This window comes from Falco peregrinus, chromosome 9, assembly GCF_023634155.1.
Source record: "Falco peregrinus isolate bFalPer1 chromosome 9, bFalPer1.pri, whole genome shotgun sequence".
Taxonomy (NCBI): Eukaryota; Metazoa; Chordata; class Aves; order Falconiformes; family Falconidae; genus Falco; species Falco peregrinus.
The window spans coordinates 1,325,341-1,347,526 of NC_073729.1; the positions used below are offsets into that span (position 1 = coordinate 1,325,341).

Sequence of the window (22,186 nt, forward strand, 5' to 3'; positions counted from 1 at the left end):
TATTTACTTAGGCTGATGGTTCAGCAGCAGTGCTCCTTCAACAAGAAAAAAACTAGTTTCAGTCTTTCCCTGCTTTTGACTTGCTGCTTTCATTTTGAAGCTCGAGAAAGTTTGATTTGTTCCTGATCAGCTGCTTCAAATCTTTATCTCCTTGCTTTGGTATCACTTGGAGGTATGAGTTCTGTTTAGGCAGTAATTTTCTGCCATGCCCTTGGTATCTGTTTCCCCCTCACCCTATTCTCTTCCCATGTCCTCTCTCCATGGGCACGGTTAAGTTATTTCTTGCCAAAAACGAGTGTTTTTACAGTGACGGTGACATAGTTAATTTGAGTAACTGTACTGCTGTAGAACCATGTATAGTCTATACTTGAAGGGAGTTACATGCTTAGTCTCTTAACTAGCAACAGAGGTGACAGGCACAGCTCCTTAAGCAGTCACTCACGAGGCCTAAAAGAGAGAAGAAATTCAGATCACCTGTGGCAGAGAGTATGGCCTGTGCAGTCATTGCCCTCCGTACTAGCTTTCTTTGGGGTTACCTTGCTCTACAGCAATTAGCAAGGAGGACAAGTATAGGAAGTAACAAGTGATTGCTTGCTTTCATATCCTGCAAAGCTGTTGCAACAGCATGTAGCTGTATAGATGCACTTTGGGAAGTTCAAGATCTTTAGAAAAATGGAAGTTTTCCATTTTAAGAGAAGAGATTATTCACCCAACCTTTTTAAGCTGTCAGCTGTAATATTAACTTCAACTATTGCTGGTGAGTACCTATTGAAGCAAGCTGAATTGAATCCATCAGTTTTTGTAAGGGTGTATACCTCCCACAGGATTTATTATTAGTTGTTGATGTTGCTTGCTCGCCTTTTGAACCCTTGTTTTCTTGGGGAGGCAGAAGTACTGTTCAGAACCGCCTGTTAACTGAGGGATTGAAGGTGGAAGCATTGCATGTGGAAACTGCTAATCCAAAGAGCAATCTTTGGTGCGTCATTTTTGTTCTTATGCAAGTGCATAGTATTAGAACACGGAGGAACCGCAATATCAATACTTCATTATTTGATATGTAGCTTATTATTTAATTTACAAGAGTTTAGTGAGCATAAGAACTTTTTCCAGTAGCATCAAGAAGCTGTATAATACTGACTGTTCAAGTGGTAAATAGCAGGGAGTTTTTAAAAAATAGATATATTTTTAAAAATGTTATTGAAAAACAGAACTTGGGATTTTGGAAAAGGATGTAAGCAAGCTAGGCACTCAGTTCTCACTGAGAGTTGAAAGGCCAGCATAAGAACTTGGCCAGCTAAGCCTCAGCATGTCTTAAAAGCTGTTTAGGGCTGTGGTGTCACAGTAAATAGCAGGCTGTTGCCAAAACATCATTTCCAGTCAGACAGGACAAGTAAACGAGCAAAGATCAGAGGGCATCACCAGGCATTAGAATTGCAAGTGCAGAGATGCAAATTCAAATCCGGGGAGCTCAGCCATGCTGTGACGTGAACTGATGATTTTTTTTTTTATGTCAGCTTTTGTTTTCTTCCAAGGCAGATGTCTTCCTGGCCTTCTTTCCATCTTGCTTTTCAAGCTCAGTTGCTAAGCGTTACTGCCAAGATGCTTGAAACCATCCCAATTCAATCACAGTGGTATGAGCACAGTAAATAGGACCTGTTATCAACCAAGAGGAGTCTTAGGATATCTTGCTGATCTTGGTCTCTCAGTGCCGGATATGAACACTCCGGGGATTCAGTCTCACCTCTTCCTTTTTGCCTTTCTGCTTCCTGACATTTTTTGCATACCTTTGTAAAAAGTAAAGGTGTTTAGCGTAAAGCAGGTATTTGTGCAGGATAATACTGGCTGTATGTAAACAAGCCAGTTGTGCTCCAGACAGTTGTTTTATTGCTCAGATAACTGCTTCTCCCACTTTATTACAGTATTGCCAAATGTAGATTGCTATGAAAACAGTCCATGCTTCAGTACCATGTGTGAAATGAGTTCAAGAAGATGTATCTACATCACTTTTAGGGGCAATCTCTGCCATGGAACAGGAATTAAATGACCCTGAAGACTCTGATCTCCTAGGATGTCCACAAATGGTCTTTTCCCGATACAGTTGATATACATCATTCTTGGAAGACTCATGCAATTTTGCATCATTTCTACACATTATTATTTGTATTTCTTGAGAGAGATAAGCAAAAGACATTGAACAGCCCAGCATTCAGACTATGCCCACCACCCAATTTGTGGGTGGAAAAAGCTCAATTATTTTTTCAACTTCAACACATTTAATTTTTAATATTTTCATTTGTTCCTTCTTTAATTTGGTATCCATCACTCTGGATTTGAGTCATCTGTGACTCTAGAGATGACAATCCTCTGATGTGGAAATCTCGGTGCTGTTAAAAGTATCAGTAGTTTTGCAAGTGGTGTTGCAGAACCATGCTTTTGCTGACAAGTTTCTTAAGGTTTCAGTTCTTAGAGGTGGCAGGATGTGTTGTAGGAGATCACGGTAGATGGGACTTCAGGACAGCATGAGCTGTTCAGCCACTCCCTTTTCTACTGCCCTTGATAGAGGTTCCTAGTCACATACACACCTGCTAGTTTACACTAGACAGGTGATTTCACTCATTCACTAGAGCAGACTCAGCTATTGTAATGTTTTGTAGTATGAGTTGAGAAATGAGTTGGTGTTATTCCATTTGGATTATATGGTGTCATTTTGGGGACTTAAACAGTAATTGAAAGCACTGGAAAACATCTATGTATTTCTTTAGCAAGCAGGAAGGCAAGAACAAAAAAATAGGCGGGTGGTGAAGGGGAAATCTTTCTGCCAGCTACACAGGCTGCTAGCTTCTGGTGTTTGCCAGAATCCTACCAGTCACGCCTTCCTCTTGCTCCATATGCGGCCTCAGACCTCTCTCTCCTGTGTGGGACAGCTGAGCTATGGCTGTGCCTTTCGATATCCCCTGCAGAGACTGCCTATCACAAACATCACTTTCCTCCTGCCCTTTCTACATGTCTGAGTAAAACTGTGGTGTATATTTATTGTGCTAGAGCCCTTTGCAACCCATGACATTACTCCTGGCTGAAGCCTAGTGATTACATGGGACCTTGCATTTGTGAGACAAGCTATAGGACTATGAACCTCTTCCCTGCTCCCGTGGAAACAGAGTCCATTTGTTGCTGGGTAGAAGGTGACTTATTTAAAAGGCTTGTGTCTGTTTGAACCCGAGTCACCTAAAAAAAAAAAAAAAAAAAGTAAAGAAGTTGTGTTGGAAGTAGTTCAGGTGCTGCAGATGCTTTGGAGTGTGCTAGTCTGTGGGGTTTTAATGCATATTTTCCATTCAATTATTATGTAAAATATATTCTCCTGCCCACCTGCCTTCCCACGCAGAGCAGCGGATGAATGTAATAGATAGAAGGTGTTAGCCACCTCCAGAAGTCGTTTTCAGTTAATGCACTTTGAAGTCATGTTGAAAGTTGGATGAAAAAAACCCGAAAGCTTGTTTTTAATTTGTTCTCTTTCCTAGCCCCCACCACAACAAAAACTGTCTTTCTCCTCCCTATCATTCAAGACAAAATCTTCCCAAACCTGGCCTAACCAGAACTCAAGTTAACTTTCTCGTTGTTGTAAAAAGTGAAATGTTGCCTTTGAATATCCTGTCTGTTTGTGTTTTACTCTCCATCTGAAAGATGGCTCTGCCAGCAGCTCAGTACACCTTTAATTCCTTGTGAGGAACATAAGAAAAATAACTTTTAAAAAAGGAAAAAAAAAAAAAAAAGCATACTGTTTAGGAGTTAAAATACTACATCGCAGTCCCCAGCCAGTACCTCCTGCAGCTACAGGCTGTGGAGAGCTTGTACCAGCAGAAACCAGGTTAGAGCCACATCCACCATCTGAAACCTTTCTGAATCACTTCTGATCAATAGGACCATCCCTGGGTGCAGTATTTAGCCACTTTCTGCTTTTCCACCAAAGCTGCTGCTGAGGCTAGTGTAGCGTTTGCTGTAAATTCTGTAATTTCTGCCTGCAGGTTGACACCCCAGGAAGGTTCTCAGCACTCATGAAGATGTTCATCTCGATAATCTTCCTACGAGTGCAACATCTTTCCCATGGACTGCTCTGCTTTCAAGGAGGATTTCTAATTTAATGTCCAGTATTTGATATGTCCCTCATAAGCTCAGGCAAAAAGACTGAACTGGGTGCTGTGATCTTACATTTGAACTAAGAACATATGAACCAAAACACATCTGTAACAATTTATGTTTCTTGTGTTACTACTTTTGTCCATATGTTTAAAAAAAAAAAAAAATCCCTTCCACGATCAAGAACTTTAGTCCGTCTCTTCAATTTCAAAGTAATTTTAAAAGAACTAGAACTGCATTTGTTCCTGGGACAACACTGTACATTGTGTTTGTGTACAGTTCAGTTTACTCTCCCCTTATTCCTCTGTTACAATGTAAAAGGGACTTGTGGCCCAGCTTTGAGTTGTTCTCAAGAGACTCATCCGAGTTCAGCGGTACGTGGAAACCTGAAGGGCCCTTTTGGGGTCAGAAGAAGTAGTGTAAATAAGAGTAAGAGCAATGTCAACCAGAAAGAGTACTTTGGGCTTGCATAGCTTCAGGGCGCGGAGCAGTGACAGACAGGACAGAAGTCCCTATGCCATGTAGGTGCCATCTTGTTTGAATCTAAGGACTTGCAACAGCACAGCACTTACTGGCTCTCGGTCTGAAATCATAATAGTGCTTCCTCTCTTACGAATGACAATAGTAACGTATACTTTCTTTGCCATTTTACCTGTCTTACTGAAATAGCAAGCTAATGCCAGCAGTCTCATTTCTGGCTATGTGCTTATAGAGTACTTTGTCCAGTGAGGGTCTGTTTTGGACATTGCTACTGTAAGCAACTAAGAAATGCCCTACCTGGTCAGACCAGTGATGAATCCATCCAACCAGTATCCTGTTTCCCGCAGCAACATTAGGAGATTCTGTTGAAGAGCAAACAAACCTGACTGATATCTGAGGTCTGTTCCCAGCATCCACGGTCATCAATTAGGGATGTTACAGACTCACCTCTGCCTTTTTTCTGTTTATGGACATGTTGTCCATGAATTTGTCTGCCCTGTTTTTTGTACTGTTTGCCTTTAAAACCTGCTCTTGACTACATATTCCCTAAGTTCAGCCTGCCATGTAAGAAAGCACTATATTCTATCTGTTAAACAAATCTCTTATTAGCGTTAGTGATCCCTATTTCTAGGTGGGATTCAGTGACCAAGTCTTTAATTTATTTTATTTCCAGGTAGCTGCCTTCTCTCTCAGCTTTTTAAGTCTCCCCAGGTAAGACAGCTGCACCATCATCCACATAATTTTAACTGCCCTTCTCGGACTTGCTCTCAGTCCATTGTGTTCCTTGCAATGCTGAGAGCAATGGTGTGTGTTAGTCAGGATGTGGGTGCACCTGGGTTTTATGCATGGGCGAAATGATGTGCTCTGCATTGTTCTCAACGCCCTTCCTGATGATGCTCAGCAATTTGATGCCTCTTTCAGCTGACACTGCACATTGAGCTGATGAATGAAATTGTGAAGAACTAAGGAGAATATGCTATTGTGATCAAGGCTGGCTGTGCTATGCAGTTAAATATAGCCATAATGGTTTTATATATATTTTTTAAAAGAAGTTGTATTTAATCGCCAGTATCAGTGAAAGACAAATATTATCAGTCAGGGCAACTGCTCCAAACTGAACAGCTTTGGGTCGCTATATTTTTGCAGTCTCTCTCTCTGCCCAGAGAATAAGTAGTGTACCTTACCGTATAAACTAGAGCACCCATATATAATATGCCTGCACATTCTTCCTGGATTTGTGTGTGAGAGCCCAAGGTGACTTTTAAACTTGGGTCTCTTGTTCAAAAACTTGATTATAAGGATGTGGAAACACTTCTTTCTGACACTTCTTTTTGAAGAGGTTTTATGACTCAGATGCACAAATTAACTTTCAGATGAAGGTATAGTAGAAGCTTTAGCCCAGGAGCAACACCTACCCAGTTTTATAATCCTGTCACACATACAGCTTTAATAAAAGCCTGTAGAATAAACAAAACTTACCTATAGAAACACCTAGGCAACAGCAGTTGTAATTCAGACTATTTCCAGCAGATTAGTAACACACTGTGAAGAGCCTGTGGCCTGAAATGCAACCTTGAGCCTCTTAATTCCTAGGAAATTATTTGTGTTGTGATGGTTATTGCTGCTGAACCATTAACACCTGGAACACTTTAAAAAATTTGGCTTTTAAATTCTCTTTTCCATTTTCAGCACGTGAAGTGTCTGATTCTAGCATGAATCACAGCTCATTGCTATCCAGTTCTTCCCTGAGGTCTGCATGGCTAAGCAGTCAACCATAGCATGCTATAAAAAGCAGAGGCATTGATCCAAAGAAGCAATCAGGTTATACATGTGATTCTTTTTCCACAGAGCTCTCAAAATCTAATCAGAAAAGCTTTTTTGGAAGGTTCCTCACAGAATTTTAAACAACCTGGAGGAGACAAACATTTAATCAGAATTTGTACATACAAAAAAAAGTTTGATTGCTACCAGTTGGGATTTTTTTCCCCAATTAATCAAATGGAAATTGCACTTCTGTTTTATGTTACAAAATAATCACACTTTTTGGTGCCCTATGTTTCTTGACACATTTTTTTTTTACTTTTTGTGGCCATCTTCAGCGTGTCTGAGCCTATTCAAATGTCTGTGAATCTTGGTAGATTACTGTTTTGGTGCAGACAGAGCTGTGTCCCTGATAGCATACTTCCCGCATCCAAGAAATGTCTCGGGGAAGGAGTTAGTCCTTTCCTTGGTGTCCGGTAACAGTCTGTGAGAGATGTATTCTAAACCAGTAACAAACCTCCTATGTTCTCTTTGTGCCAGTTTAACTGACTGCGTGTAAATCCTACTGATGATTGGCAGTAGTTATGCTTATAATTGAAAATATGCATTAAGGTAACTTTATACTACAGTCCTAGAAATACTCTGCTTAGATACCTTCACAAGCAAGTTTAATGCAGTCCTCTACTATTTTGGATGCTCCAGAAATGAGCCTGTCTCTCAACACTTCATAGACCTCCTGGTTCAGGTATTTGACAACGAGTAGTTGTGAGGACTCAGCCACAAGTGTTATATAAGAAAGTAATCAGTTAATCAATCACAGATGCCATGTAGCTTGTGTGTGAAAAGCCCCACCAGTTATACCAGATCCAGGCAGACATGGTATATGGTGGAGGAAGTTTAGCTTCCTCTAATAGTGATGTAGCTGCCGAGTTGCTCTCTGGGGCAAGAAATTGACATAGCCTAAGAAACACAATGCCCCTTGCTTCTGAGTTGGGTTACGTGGCCCATTAAGGGAAGAAGAATGAGTGAACTTGAGTTGAGGGTCCAGAGACTTACAGAGTCCGGGGTTGGCAACATCGATTTGAGGATTCTTATAACTGAACAGGTCAGAATCCCACTTCTTGCTGTTTCAGTGCATTTGGTTTTTTAGAATTATTTTCTCTCAGGGCTGGCTGCAATTACTGCTTAAATCAGTGGAGAGATTCCCAGTAACTTTCAGGGGTAACTGGATTAATTACTAGGCTGTTGTACTGGAAAGGCATGCAATTAAAAAAGCCATGTTGTTCTCACCAAGTTGGAGCCGAAGATGACCAGGTATGATAGCTCAAGTGCAGCCGTGCAGCGTAGCCCTGATCTGCCACCATGAAGGCAGTTGATTGCATTTTAGATGCAAGTGAAACCTGGCCTGGCCAGAAGCTGCAGTTTGGCAACTTAGACCCATCGGGGCTCTGGCCAGGCACTGGGAGCTGCGACAAAGAATTCCTTTTAAGAGCCGGAGCTGTAATTTCCAAATGGTAGGGTATGATCTGCAGAAGTTATCTCAGCATAACAACTTCACTGCAGCCAGTGAGACTTCTGGCAGGTGTGTAGCTTGCCAGGAGTCTATAGCTGCAAAAGAATCATCAGGTGCTTTGCACTGAATAGAAAGTGTGGGAAAGGTGGGTTTATTAAAATGGGGTTTGTATAGTGTTTATTTCCTTGTTTGAATACTCCCTAACATTTTTTAAGTGCTTTTCCTAAGTAATTATATATTTTCTACAAATCTTACTGATATGAAGGGATGCCCCCCCCCCCCGCCCCGTTTATCTAACTCCAGCTGTAAGTCTCAGCCTCCCAAACACTGAGATATGTGCATGCCCCTACAGAATTATAAAAGTTTGGGTTGGAAGGGACCTTCAAAGGCCATCTAGCCCAACCCCCTGCAATGAGCAGGGACATCTTCAGCTAGATCAGGTTGCTCAGAGCCCCGTCCAAACTGACCTCTGATGTTTCCAGATGTTTCCAGGGGTGGGGCATCTACCACATCTCGGGGCAAGCTGCACCGGTGTCTCACCACCCTCATCGCAGAACTTTTCTTCCTTATATCTCACCTGAATCTACCCTCTGTCGGTTTAAAACCATCACCCCTTGTCCTGTTGTTACAGGCCCTGCCAAAAAGCCTGTCCTCTTCCTTCTTGTAACTTCAGCTACTGGGAGGTGCCATAAGGTCTCCCTGGAGCCTTCTCTTCTGCAGGCTAAACCACCCCAACGCCCTTATTCTTGTGAGTCTTCCCATGAACTGTGGAAATAGTTGCTTCCATAATGTCAGGCATGTGCTCTGAGGGCTTGGGGAAGACAGGGAAATTACAAACATGTGAGCTCAAAACTTTTGAGAAAATGAAGACTGCCAGTGTTCCCATAATTAAAGATCCGCGCTGTAAACGGACCCTCTCTCCTTTTGCCTCATCCAGAGGTGAAACGGTGCGTTAAGGCTGGGAAGTAAGTTAAGGTTATCAAAGTGATTGCGTTTGGTGATGCCACGTCCCCTTCGATGGCAGGGACAGCACGTGCCCTGACCAGCGCCTGGCGAGGGACCGGGCTCCGGGGGGCCGGCCTGGGGGCGACGGCGGCGCCGCAAGTGGAGCCACTCGCTGCGGCAAGGCCGCGGCCCCCGCGCCGGGCTCGGCAGCCCCTTGGAGCCGCCCGGGCCGCCGCAGCGCTGCCCCTCCCGTCCCCGGCGGCGTTTTACCGCGGCCCGCCCCGAGCTCTGTCCCGAGGCCGGCCCGGGCGGCACGGTCCGCCGTGCCGTTCCCCCCGCGGGTGCGCGGGGCGCTGTCGGAGGGAGCCGCTCCCTGGCCCGGCGAGGGGAGGCGGGGAAGCGCCAGCCGCAGCCCCCCCCGCCCGCTGCAAGGGGCGTTTCAGCCCCGGGCGGGGGAGCGCCGGCGGACGGTGACGGCCCCGGCCCCCCGGCTCGCCGCCCCACGCGGGCCCTGCCCCGCGGCCGCCTTTCCAGGCAGGCAGCGCTAGGGGCAGCGGCGGGGCAGCGGCGGGAGGGCGCGGCGCCGCCTGCGGGGGCGGTGCAGGGGTGGGACGCCGGGCGGTGCGGGGCGCGCGGCCCGGCCATGTCTCCGGGGGAGGCGGCGTCGGGCTGAGCGGCCGTGCGCGCGGCGGGGAGCGCTCTCCGCCACCATGAGGCGGCTGCCGCTGCCCCTGCCCTGCCTGCTGCCGCCGCTGCTGCTGCTGCTGCCGCCGGCCGAGGTGAGACCGCGGCGCGGGGCCGGGGCGGGCGCGGCGGCGGGGTGCCTTGCTGCGGCCACCGCACCTGCCCCCGCTGGGAGCCGCTTCGCTCCGTGGCGGGGCAGGTGCGCGCCGCGGCTCGGGCTTTGTCCTGCGGCGGCTGCGCCGGTGCCGCCCGGGAAGGGAGGGGGAGGCGGGGGGGGCTGCGGCCGGCGCGGCGGCGGCGCTCACCTGGGGCGGGCTCCCCGCGGCCTCCCGCGCCGCTCCCTGCCCGCCCGCCCGCAGCGTGGGGGGCGCCGCCGGCCGTGGGGGGCGGCCCTTGGCGCGGCTGGTGGCCCCGTGCGGGCGCCAGGCTGCCCCGGGCGGAGCGGCACGGCGCCTTCCCCGTGGCGGAGCGCAGTGCCGCCCGCGCCGTGTCGCTGCTGTTTAATCGGTAGCTCGTTCTGTGCCCGTCGGCCGCGCCGCTGGCGCGTATCAGCCGCCGGGTCGCCCCTTCGGGGGCGGCGTGGAGCGTCTACGGAAAGATCGGTCTGCGGCGCGGGGGGTGCGGCGCCGGCGGCACTGGGCCGCGGGGCAGCGGGAGGCCTCCGCCGGGGCGGCAGGGCTGCAGGGTGGTGTGCCAGGAACACCTCTCAGTGATGTAAATGAAAGTCGTTTGCCAGGTGACTCACTCGTCGCAGGCTGGCACAGACTTTCACCCCGTGCTTCTCCGGGCTGATAGCTACCTAGCATTCCCGTAGGAACGCGTTACGGCTGCTGTGAACTCTAATGTTTTGGGGCATGCTGAACTTTTGCTTCCAGGTGTACCTGCTTGGTGTCTGCCTCAGTGCTTTCTGCAGCAGAAGTGTGAACATGTGTTGGTATGGACCACGATGCTCAGTAATCTGCAGTGAGGGTTCTGCCTGGGCTGTGTTTCCATCCTACCCTGAGAGCTGCAGAGCAGGACTATACCACTGGTCTAGATTTTTAACTGTTTTTTCCTTATCTTACACCAGCACCAGCTTGCAGTTACAGCCAGTGGCTACTGTAAACCTTTGCTTCCTCCTCCTTTTGTGTCTCCTTCAGTTTGGGGTACCTTGGAGTGTTTAGACATTCCACCTCTGCTGTTGTACCAAGCCTGGGTTTGAAAAAAATCTTCTGAGTAAGGGCTAAGACTGACTTGGGAATCAAAGTATTCCAGCATTTTGGAAAAGCTATGGATAGGCCTGCATTGTCCTTGGCTGTAGCCTTGCAGGCTTCCCCAGGCAAGAGGAGCTTTGTGTGGGCATATAGCTTGTGTTTGCTTTCCCTTGAACCAGAGCAGCCTTTGTGTGAAGATTTGCCAGCCATGATTGCTATGGTTTGTAGTTTTTCTTCTCAAGCATGAAATAAAATCTTGTGACATAATGATCTACTTGTCTTCTTAAGTCTGGCTCTTAATTGGTGTCTAGTGTGATTAATAATAATAATGAAATGGTTCCTCTCCTCAATCACATGTAGTTACATGTATGCATTCATCATCTTTGGGCCCATCTGTGCACCCCACTGACATCCTGTGGGACCCTCAAGTAGGTCCTGTCATCCCCTGACAGTATCAGAGTTCCCGTCAATGTGCTACAGGATGTGGGTCAGATCTGCAGATTTTGGTGTGGCTCATAATTTTATGTGGAAGCTTCCCAGCTCATGGTGTCATGATCTGAAAGTTCAGAAGACTACAGTTTTTGACAGTCTCAGTTGTGACTTTTACCCTGGGGAATGTGAAGGCCAGTGCAAGGAAGTCGGTGTTCACCAGACCTCTTAACTTGTGCTGATCAGCACCTTTGAACATCGGGAGCACTTGCTTGATCTAGAGGGAGGTGGGGGAAGAGGCCCCTTGGAGGACCGGAATGTAAACCAAGTCCTAGCTGCTGGTGTGAGTCTGCAAATTGTTAATTTGAACAGTCGCTCTCATTTGAAATCACTAAATTTCAGCCACTTATGGCAGGTAGGGAGGTATAACTCATGTGAGAAAACTTTATGTTTATATGGCCCATTACTGCCAGCAATAAGGATGCAGAATAAAGCCTCGCTTGGAGCTATTGCTTGCTCAGAGCACAGTAGTCTTATTGGCTCTTGCAAGTAGTGTTCACATGGTCTTGCACTCTAAAATTCAGGATGGTTTCTTATAAGGGAACAGTTTCGCTGTTTGTGGTGGGTTCTTTGCACAGGTTGAGGGAGATGTCAGGCTTGGCCAGCGTTGTTTGTGGTGTGGCATGTGTGCAGGTATGGGGACATGGCATGGGACTACCTGGTAAGGTGTTTAGCTGGTATAAGAAGATGACAGCAGCTGGCAAGACTGTCAGGCACATGGCATGAGCTGGACTTTGTGCGTTGCCAGCAAGAGCTATTGCCCCTTGTCTACAGTCTCCGTGCTGGGTCACGAGAGGAAAGTCAGCGAGTCTGGTAGGCGTGGCTCTTGGCAGGATCTGCTCTCCACATTGCCTTTCAGATGTCTGTGGGGTTGGTAAGGGGACAGTGCGCTTAACACAGACAGCATTGTCGCCTGAATGCATCCAAGGGCTAGGAAGCATCTTGAGCTGTGGAATGGCTGTGTCATGGCAGTTCCTGGGCGGTGTGACAGGCATATGATCTTTCTGTGGCATCTTTCAGTCAAGGATAAGCATCTTCCTTATTTTTAATGAATTACAACATAGTGGGCAAGGCTGGGGTTGTTAAAAAAAAACCACACCTTGCGGTGTGTTTCTTATGGGAGCTAGTGACCTGAGAATGAGAATGTCATATTAGTGATGCAACAACATAACATCTACTACTCAAGAACAATGGATTTTTAAGCTTCAGTCTTTGTGTGCATGTTTTGGTGCTTACAGTTCTAAATGCCTTTTATGTGGACCTAATAACTTGTTCTTACAGTTTATTCCACGCACAGAACTCCTACTGATACTGCGTGAGTCGATTATATAGGATTATGGCTGAGGAATATCTAGCTGAGGAGTTTAAATGAAGCACCATCATACCTAATATGGGCTTGCAGTGTTTGTATGTTGCATGTTGGTTAATTTCTGCTGTATATTGATCACTGCTAATCATCATCCTGTTGAGTCTTTTCTTGTACGATGCTCTATATTTTAGTTTGTGAAATTATTCAGGGTAATATTCAGCATATGAAAGAAAAAAGTTAAAAGTAAGTTTTGCAAAAATATTTTGCAAGTACTTTGTGACGTAGGTCTATATATAGCTCGTTTAGTGCTTTTAAAAAGAATAAAGCTTGAGAACTGTGAGGCTGCCTTGCTGCTACTGTAAACACCCTTTGTGTATTTTGTGACCTTTAATGATTGCCTTTAGAAACACAGGTATGGGCATCATTCATCTCGAGACCTGAGCAGGCCTGGATGTATGCAGCATAGGCCAGAAAGGGAAGCTGTGGCTGTGAGGTGAGTTTGCTTGTGTTGGTGGAGCTTAGAAATACAATTCTCACATGTTGGGACAAACTGTTTTCTGTGGTGACTGACGGTTGACACTGAAATGCAAAGGCTTTAATTTCTGTTTGAAACTGCAACAGGTTAATTTCACATACTTCTCTATGTTCGTTACATGCACACCTTCTGTCATACTCAACAGATGCTTTGTTTTCAGTGTGGCATGGCTGCATGTTGCGCTTCCTTAGCTGTGCAGGCTGACTGCACGTTGTAGCACACTCAAATGGTTTCCAGTACTTTGATTTTAGTCTGCAGCCAGCAACACACAACAAAATATCTTCTTCTGTGTGTTTGAGATCAGAATTTAGGCCCACAGTGGAAATCTCTGTGCAAACAGCGACACTATTATTAGTACTTCCTCAGTTATGTGAGCTACATGCAAGTCTTTGTTGAGGATTTTCATGGCATGTAAATTTTTTTGATTGGAGTTTCTAAATATGAGAGAGAGAGATCGCTACTGTATGAAAATCTTTGGTTGTTTATTGTATAGGGTGTCGTCCAGATAATTTTAATTTGCACATTTCCTTCTTCCTGCTCGAATTACAGTGTGTCATAGAGTGGGTGTTTCAACAATATTAGAGAGTGGTTGGGGACTGGGCATTTGATGTTTGCAGGTATGAAGCCTGTCTCATGTCACTTATTTGGGTATTTTGCTTGCTTGAAGGAAGATCCACAACAGGAGCAAATGAGAGAAAAGCTATTAGAACAGTCAGTGACTGCACATCTGGGTTAGCCTGATGTGATTGCTTGTAGCTAGACTCCAGAATTTGAATGTAAATAGTACCTTGAACATGATTGAAGGTGTCGCTGGAAGTGTAGGAGGAGCTAACTGAATTTTCTCTAGCAGCTTACTGCTATGCAGAAAGGGGAAGGTGAAAGAGAACCTTGCCTTAAATGGAGCCGTCAGTAGGAAATTAACTTTCTGCAGGGGATGACTCTGCAGAGCAGGACTTTTAATTGTGGGGGAAAAAGACAGCTAAGCGTAGGTGAGCATGTGCTAGTATGAAATGTTAGAAAGCAACATGTCAGGGGAGGAAAGGGCAATCAGGCATGTGCAGGAAGAGAAGAACAAAACAGATGCACTGCTCTGGAAGTCTGCACTAAGGCTTTTCTCTTAAGTGCTTTCCAGCTGTTCCCAAATGTATCTGCACATAAACAGGCCTCCTGGGGCTATTAATCCAAAATTCCAGGAGAAAATCCAGGATTAAGTGGGAAAGGTATTTCTGTAATCCAGTAAACAATGGACACGTACATGTGGTCCACCCAGAGCTGGACTGATATACTTGTGGCCTCATTTAGTTATCTTCTGTGCCATTCATGGGCATTCAGTGGAAAAGGCAGGGCAGCACAGGGTAATGTCCATATCTTCCCATAAATGTTGTTGGTATTTGGCACATCACTGAATGTTACTAAGGTTATTTTCCTACCATCACCAGGAAATTGGAAGAATCCCTTGGTATTAGAAACCATGCAATCCAGCCATCACTTTTTTCTCTCTGTGATGTATCTGAGACACCTAGGGCCACATATGAAAGACTCTTTCTCCACCTGTAGAAATGTAATGGGAGAAAAGGAATCTGTGCTGTTAACTGCGTCTCAGAATAGAGGCAGTTGCACCTTCAGCTACAAATGGGGGAAGGAACGATGTCATCTGCTGTGGTACTGGACCTGTGGGGACTGTAACTGATCGTGGCTTTATGTGGTGCTTCAAACCCAGCTGGTACATGTGGGCAAGAGGACTAAGGCCTGTGTTTGATGTAAGGCCTATTGGGAGGAGAAAGGGTCACTGGAAGGATTACCTTTGAGCTCTCCTAGCTGATGCCTAGAAATCCCTTTGTCTCCAGCACTGCACATCTGCTTGTTCTTGGTTTCCTTTTCCTATTTGTCTTGTGCCTCCCACTTGTTTGGTATGCTTCTGACTTTCCTCATTGTTTAGTACAATTCTAGCCAAACTGAGTAAATGCAATACCTAGTATGTCATTGATGACTTCCTAATGCAGGCAGAGGTTTTTGTTGTGTACTGCATCTGGAGTTCTACTTTCGGCTTTAGACTATGGGGATTTTTAAATGTTGAGTTGGGTGCTTTGTTTATTGGAAAGACTTAATGGTTTTTTGGTTGATTGGTTTGGCTTTGTGGTGTGCAGGAGAATGGCATCTACATGCTGTAGTACTGTTTTCCATTTACGGTGCAACATATGGGCCAGTGATCGAGTATAAAGAACAATTTGTGGGAACTTCATCCCTATTTCCCCCATTGAAGGTAAGAAATTTCTGCTCCTGAGACTACGAAAGCATTGAGTAAAGACTTGAACATCAGGTCTGGAGCTTTTTTGTAAACTACAGTCTGGCTATTGTAGCCTGGTAGGCAGATACAGTCTCTCAGCGTATCTGTGTTGGAGGCTCTGGGTGTTTGAGAAAGGGTAAGAGTGACATCTGGTCCTGGCCTTGTGAGTGGGTCTGTTCTGAGCCTGAAGGTGCTGGAGCCCCCTCTCCTCTCACAATCCAGTGAGAGGAGGGACTTAAAGAACTTGGAAGCTTTTCCTTGTTAGAATTTTATAGTTTGTATCTAAAACACAGCTGGCTCTGTGATGAGGTGCATTCTTAGATTAATTCTTTACTTCTTTTTTGATATTTGGCAATATTTTGATAGGGTTTTTTTGTCTGCCAGCTTGCAAGGAATGGGGTTGAACCAAGCCTGAATGGGCGTGCTCCCTAAAGAGGGGTTATTTGTGTGGGCCGGCTTTGTAGAAGCCCAGCCTGTCCCTGATCATTGGGGGGGTGTAGCTTGGCATGTTCTGATGGGTTTACATGCGTGTTTGAAAGCCTCTGCTTTTACTAGTTCTGTGGGAATTTTTTTTTTTTTTTTAATGGAGGCTATCAAGATGAATTATTTGCGGGTTTAGGATGTCTTGGTAAGTGGCTGGTAAGACAGGGGACTCCACACACTTCTGTGAAGGCTGCTAGGCAAAGGTTATGACATTATGTGTCTTGCTTCGCCGATGGTTCCTCTCTGCAGTGGGAGATGGCCCTGGAGGGCGTTTCTCAGTAGAATGCCAGTGACTTTTGTTTCTACATTCCCCATCATGGTGGAGCTTAGACTGGGCTTTCTTTCATTATTTCCTCTTGTGCACTTGGGTTCGACTAAGAGCGTTTTTAATGTTTCCTTATTTGTTTTCTTACATACACACCTGAACAGGTCACTGCTGGCAAGTCTATTTCTACATACCTGCTTTTGAGTCCTCATTTTCAAATTACGATTTCTGCCAACTCTGACCATGGAAATAAGGAGAGAGCCATGCGAAGGGCAGGTGGGTGCCAGCCGGAGGGTTGGCTTGGGAGAGCTATATTGCCTCACGAGAAGGAGGATGCTGCGAAGGATGGGGCATCAGGCCATGGCCAGAGAAGGCTGTGGCTTCATTTTGGGATAGGCCAGCCTACATATGCAGCAAAACATGGAACCTTCTGTGATGCTACAGACTGTGAAAGCTTCCTGCTGCCTCCTGCTAGTGCTTGTTGTGCCTGCAGTGTCAATAGTCCCTGTAGATAAATGGAGGTTGCTTCTTTTTGCTACCTGTCTTCCCCAGGGTTTCCTTGTGCCCAAAGCAGCTCAGCCAAGTGATTCCCAGAGCATTCCCTTGAAACTTCGAACTTGATTTTGCAATAGATATCACGATACAGAGGGACAAAGGGAGAAATGGAGAGAGTTCATTTAATTAGCTTCATCTGGCCGCAGCCTGTATCAGCTCAAGGCCAGATGACCTGTTAGATGCTATCTGACTTGCTCTGCTGCTTGTCTTTGTGCAAGGTGGCCTATGCATTTTGAAGTGGAAGGGGCAGGGAGGATACTGGTGGTAGGTGGTGTCCAGCTGAAAATAGAAGAGGCTTCCACCACTAGCAACATCTAGAAAAAAGAATAGTCCCAGTTGAAAAGGGGACCAGTTTTCTGTGCTGGCAGGGATTTGGGGCAAGTGACCTCTCTCTGAGACCAAGATGTAGCTTTGGCTGAGAAAGAGAAGGCTTTCCACTGTTAACCTGTGGGTTGCAGGTGAAAGAAACGTGTTAGTAGTTTTACCATAGCAGAAAGTAGCAATGTGGAACCATCAAAAGAGATTGAGTCACCCTTGCCAATGGTTTTATTACAATATTAGGAATACCATGGACTCAGTGTACTTTTTAAACATTAAAATGTGACTTGTTACGAAAACCAGTCTGAAGGGAAAAAGTGGGTGCCTGTATCTGGCATCAAATTTACCTATGCAAAATTGTATTATATTAATAAGGGAATTCAGGGGTTTCTTCTTTTTGTGGTCATGCTTAGTTGTTTTCTCTGATTCTGGAGGAACTTTATATGCTTATAAATGCCTTAAACCGGGGGAGGGAGAGGAATGGTGATAAGTTGGTAGGGTCCTTTTAGTCATCAGATTTTGTTTTCTTTAATTATTTTTCTCCAGCGAAAGTAGGTACAGGACTTCTAATGTCGTCTTGATGCTGCACATATTATAAACACCCATTTATAATCAGATTTGGATTTGGGGAATGGATAGCTCATGGCTTTCCTGCTATATGAATTATGCTTTCTAAATTCTGGTGTTCTTTCAGTCTCCTTGCAGGATCAGCCACTTCTTCTAACAGCTTGGAGTTCAATACCAATACAAACGTACTTATCTGGTCAATTCCAGCGCAATTTTTTTTTTTTTTCTTTCAGAGTGGGTTGTGCCTGGTTAACAGGTCTTTGATGGTTTCACCTTCTATGCATTTACACTTTTTTTTTTTTTTTTTTTTTTTTGTAAAGGAGAAATAAAGAGCGTAGCCACAGTTTCCTTCCCACGGTTTTTGTAAATGTGTATCTTCAACAAAACTGAAAAAAAAAAAAAGGGGGGTAGGCAGGCAGAGAGGGGCAAAAAAATCGAAGTTCTTTCTTTGGGGAAGTCCATTATCTTTGGTTCAGTTTGCATAATTTTTTGAGGGGAATTCACCTCTAGGGTCTAGTTTCGTGCAGCTGGGTACCAGGGAGAAATAAGCAGGGCAGCTTTGAGGTCAGGGTCTAGCCTTTTTAGCTGGCATACTGTGGATGCCACAGACACAGCCCTGGTATTTTAAACTCGGTTTCCAATAGCTGTTGTATCTGCCAGCTGAAGAAAGGAGACAGACATATTCTGACATGAGATAAAGGGGCAGTATTAATATCTGCCAAATAAAAATACTTACTTTGTCTTTTTTCAGTATCTCTCTGCAGTTCAAAATCATATTTCTGCAAATATTTCTGAGACAGAAGAAAAAAAGGGAAGATTTTTTGTGAAAGTTTGTTTTGCCTCTTTTTCTTGAAGTGACTAACAGCCCAGCCAGTTATTTCTTTGAAGTTTGTACTAGTTTTATGACTTTTCTTAGAACCAACTGAAATAAAAGTTTATTAGTACTATTAAATTGAGTGTGTTCACTTGAATGTTCAATGATAAATTAAATGTATTACTGCATCCACATTAAAATTATTGAAATTACCTCTAACTACAGGCAAGACATTGGTAGATATTAGTATTGTGAATTTGTTAGCTGAAACTCATTTTTAAGACTTAATTATGGGAAGGGACAAGGCTGTAAGACCTGGAATTAGATCTGTTGGCCCTTTGTCCTTTAATCTCCATAACAATGCAGGTAATTGTATGTATATAATAAATCTCAACAGTACTCTCCTTTGTCCCTGTTAAAGGGAAGAAAACTTTCATTTCTGTGTAACTTAGCAAGGACTTGCATTTGGAGATGTTAAAATTTGTGGGAGATAGTTGTAGACAAAAAAGCTAGCCAGCATAAGCAAATTAAAAAAAAAAAAAATTGTGTTGAATCCACTCAGAAACGGGTATCTCTTCCAGCTTAACAGTTACAGATGAAATACTGTTGTAAGGTGTTGGGCTGTTTCTTCATAAGGCAAGACATTAATGGCCAATGTCCTCCAGCACCATGTCAGTGCATTTTAATCTTCTTGTCTCTTCCTCCAGCTGTAATGATTTTTCATTATTGCTGAGAAGTAGTTGATCTAAAATATGTGCATTTGAGACTATGTAATTAAAGTGTGGTTGCTTCAGTGCCTTTATTGTGAGTGTGTGCCCGATTCCTCTGTGACATTGTAATTTCTGATCTCTGCTATACACTCGTATTAAAAGTTCCACGTTTAAGAAGATAACAATCAGCTCTCTGTATTCATGGAATTGAAAGCTTAAAATGTGGAAAAAAGCAGCGATATCCTTAAGTAACTTTATAATTGCGCAACCTGCTTTAAAAAAAATATATCCCCTCAACCAGGTGTTATATGTGCTTGATAATTAAAGCATATAATTAGTTTATTGTACTTCATATTAAGCTAATTTTATTTTTCTTTCTTGTCTGCAATGTTTTGGAAAGTACTGGCACTGCTAGTGAACGTCTATGTGCTGACTGCTAGCCAGCAGCAAGTCTTTGCAGGTGGAAGCAGTATCTGGAACAGTCTTTAGTGGTATTAATTTCCAAATACTACAAGACAGACCTACAGTATGTGGTTTAACTTGTGTTTATTTAACTATTGTCTTCTGACTCAGTTTTTATGCTTTTAAATGTATCTGTTCAACCATTTCCTGGTTCAGTGTGAAGCATAATGCTGCAGGAGGAGCGAGCAGAAGGCCAGAGCTGCTAATTACTTACTGCAAAGCGTACTTCTCCCACTTCTCCACCCCAGCGACCTCCTGGTAATGGACCCCAGTTCTCTATATGGTAAAATTGGTTAGGACTTCATGGAAGAGGTGCAAATAAATAGTTCTTTTCTAAATTTCTGAAAGTTTAAACAGCTTATAAAAAAAAAAAGTACAACAATTTTCCTTTTCATTCACTTGCAGTGTTACTTGATTTGCAGGAACGGACTGCTGTTTCTGTAGCAGCAGTTCTTGGTGATTCACGGAGCAGCCCCTGTGCCACCCTATCAAACCCATTGCTGGCTTGCTGTGCAGTTATCAGGCAGAAGGTCATTTATTATGATAACCTTCTACTGTGCCCCGTAGGTTATGCTTACATGCAGAATTCTGTGCAGTGCATTTGTGGTTTGACTTGTAAGCAGTGTGTGCAGTGAATCCTCCTGAGCCTCAGTTTAAGGCTATTTATGACAACTGACACAATAGTTCATTTTTATTTATTTTCCAGCTCCTCTTCAAGGTAAGAAGAATAATAAGTTGTAATGCCCATCTATGCCAAAGACCAGTTGCTGCAGACTATGTGAGTCCCCTGCACTCCTGTTCCTGCAAATTGGCTACCCTAGCTGCTTCTGTTCTCTTCTGAATAATTTTTTTTTTTAAAAAAAAAAAGGGTAGGTGAGTAAGAAAACTGATGTCTCGTGTCCAGACATTTATTCAGTCAGATTCATTGCTACATGTGGTATTTGTCACTGCTGTTTTAAGTTTGCATCAAAGTTCATTCCAGCTATGTTAATCTGAGATTTGCAGTGAAAACTGGTCAGCTGAACATTTTGTCTTCTCCTGTAGAAATGTGTGGAAAAGATAGGAGCTAAGATACTGCAAAACTTCAGTTCCCCTTTTGAACAAAGGCCTCTTACTTTGTGCTGTCCTGAAGCTGGACGTTTGCTGCTCCACCTTCCAGGAAGTCTCTAGGACTTCTGAAATCCTGCTAGAGTTTTGAAGGTTACTCAAAATGACTGCAAAGTTTTAGGACCTGCAGTAAGTTGTGCTGTCAAGATCTGTCAGAGGGCACCAGAGCTGGTCACCTGCTGCCCCTCATATCTTCTCTCCACATTTTCTTCCCCCTTGTTGCACCAGTTGTATTTTGTGACCTGGAGGTTGTAAATATCATGGGACATTGTGCATTTGTATATGGCTAATACTAAGCAATCTTGATCGGGGTTAGGACCTCTGGCGATGACTTCAAAAAAGAAATCTTTCTTAATTGCCAGGTGCATGTAGGAAGTCAGCATAGTGCCGCACCACATCTGTATCCACCAGGATTTGCTTCTGCTCACAAACTGTGTTAAAAATGAGAAGTGGATGGGAAAAAAGCTTCCCTCACACAACTTCCTGTATTTTGTGAATACAGTATTCCTTTTTGGCCATGAATGGGTTATAAATCAGACAAACGCTGGGTTGTGGGGTCTTGTCCCTTTCTTCTCTAAGTGAATTGGTTAATTCTTGGTCGATCTGTAGATAGGAAAGGCATTCCTTACATCAGGCACAGATGGGGGAAGGGTTTCTTATGCTGTGAGACAGACATTCACCTCTAGACACAGGGTAGCCTGTGGTAAACCACACAAGTGCTCGGGGAAAAAGGGGTAGGACTGTGACTGAGGCAGTACAAAACCTTGGCAGGCATTTAGTGGGACAGCAAATTTTATCCTGGATGCTCAGTGTGTCATAGAGCAAGTCCTGAGTTGTGAAACAGCTATTCAAAGCAAGCAGGAGCAGCGAGGGGGATTGGGGTGGTAGGAAGCAAACGTTGCCTCCGACCCTATGAAGGGATGGTGCATGGCTGTGCAGATCCTGTTGAGAAATCAAGGCTAGAGGTAACACCCGTTATATTGAAATGGTGCAAAAATCAGTGCGCTAGTAATGGCTACCATCAGGCTGTTCAAACTGTGTGTATTGTGCATAACTGAAACAAATGTGATTGTTGCCTTTGGGCAGCAAATACTTCTTTTAGCTGAGGAGGAAAACCCATAGTTTGTTTCTGGATGTCCCATAGTGCAGTGACTGGTCTTGTGGGCAGTCTGTGGTTTGTATGCATTGGGTGGTGTTTGAAGGACTCTAATTTGAAATGTTCCTATCGCTGCTTTAATGCACTGAAGGGAGCTAAACAAGAACCATGTGTGGGTGCAGCTGAGGAGGACATGGAAAAGCAAGAATATGAGAGGCTAATTGGGTTCGGGGTGTAAGCACTTTCATCGTGTTCAAACTAAAAGCAAAGACGGAAGTTTCTGAAGAAAAGGAGGTAGGTTGTTGAGGGAGGTGATGAATAAACACGGGGTGTACATGAGAGGCAAGAACGCCGCAGCCCGTGTAAGTTAACAGTGCTATCGGCTGTTACAGCAGTGCCCAAGTATGTGCTGTTGTATTACATAGAGCTGGACTGTGTTCATCTCTGAAATAATACTGACCAGTCTGCTGTCTCCTTTT

The 22,186-nt window shown here is 44.6% G+C and overlaps 1 protein-coding gene across 2 annotated transcripts in view; it reads left to right on the plus strand.

Annotated features, from left to right (window-relative positions):
• Positions 1 to 9,451: 9,451 nt before the first annotated feature.
• Positions 9,452 to 22,186, plus strand: part of PTPRJ (protein tyrosine phosphatase receptor type J) — a 75,688-nt gene continuing 62,953 nt past the window's right edge. For both annotated transcript variants that reach the window (XM_055813703.1, XM_055813705.1), the window contains exon 1: positions 9,452 to 9,612. In XM_055813703.1, coding sequence (XP_055669678.1) covers positions 9,544 to 9,612 — 69 coding nt within the window. In that variant the 5' untranslated portion in view covers positions 9,452 to 9,543. The remainder of the gene's footprint in view (positions 9,613 to 22,186) is intronic.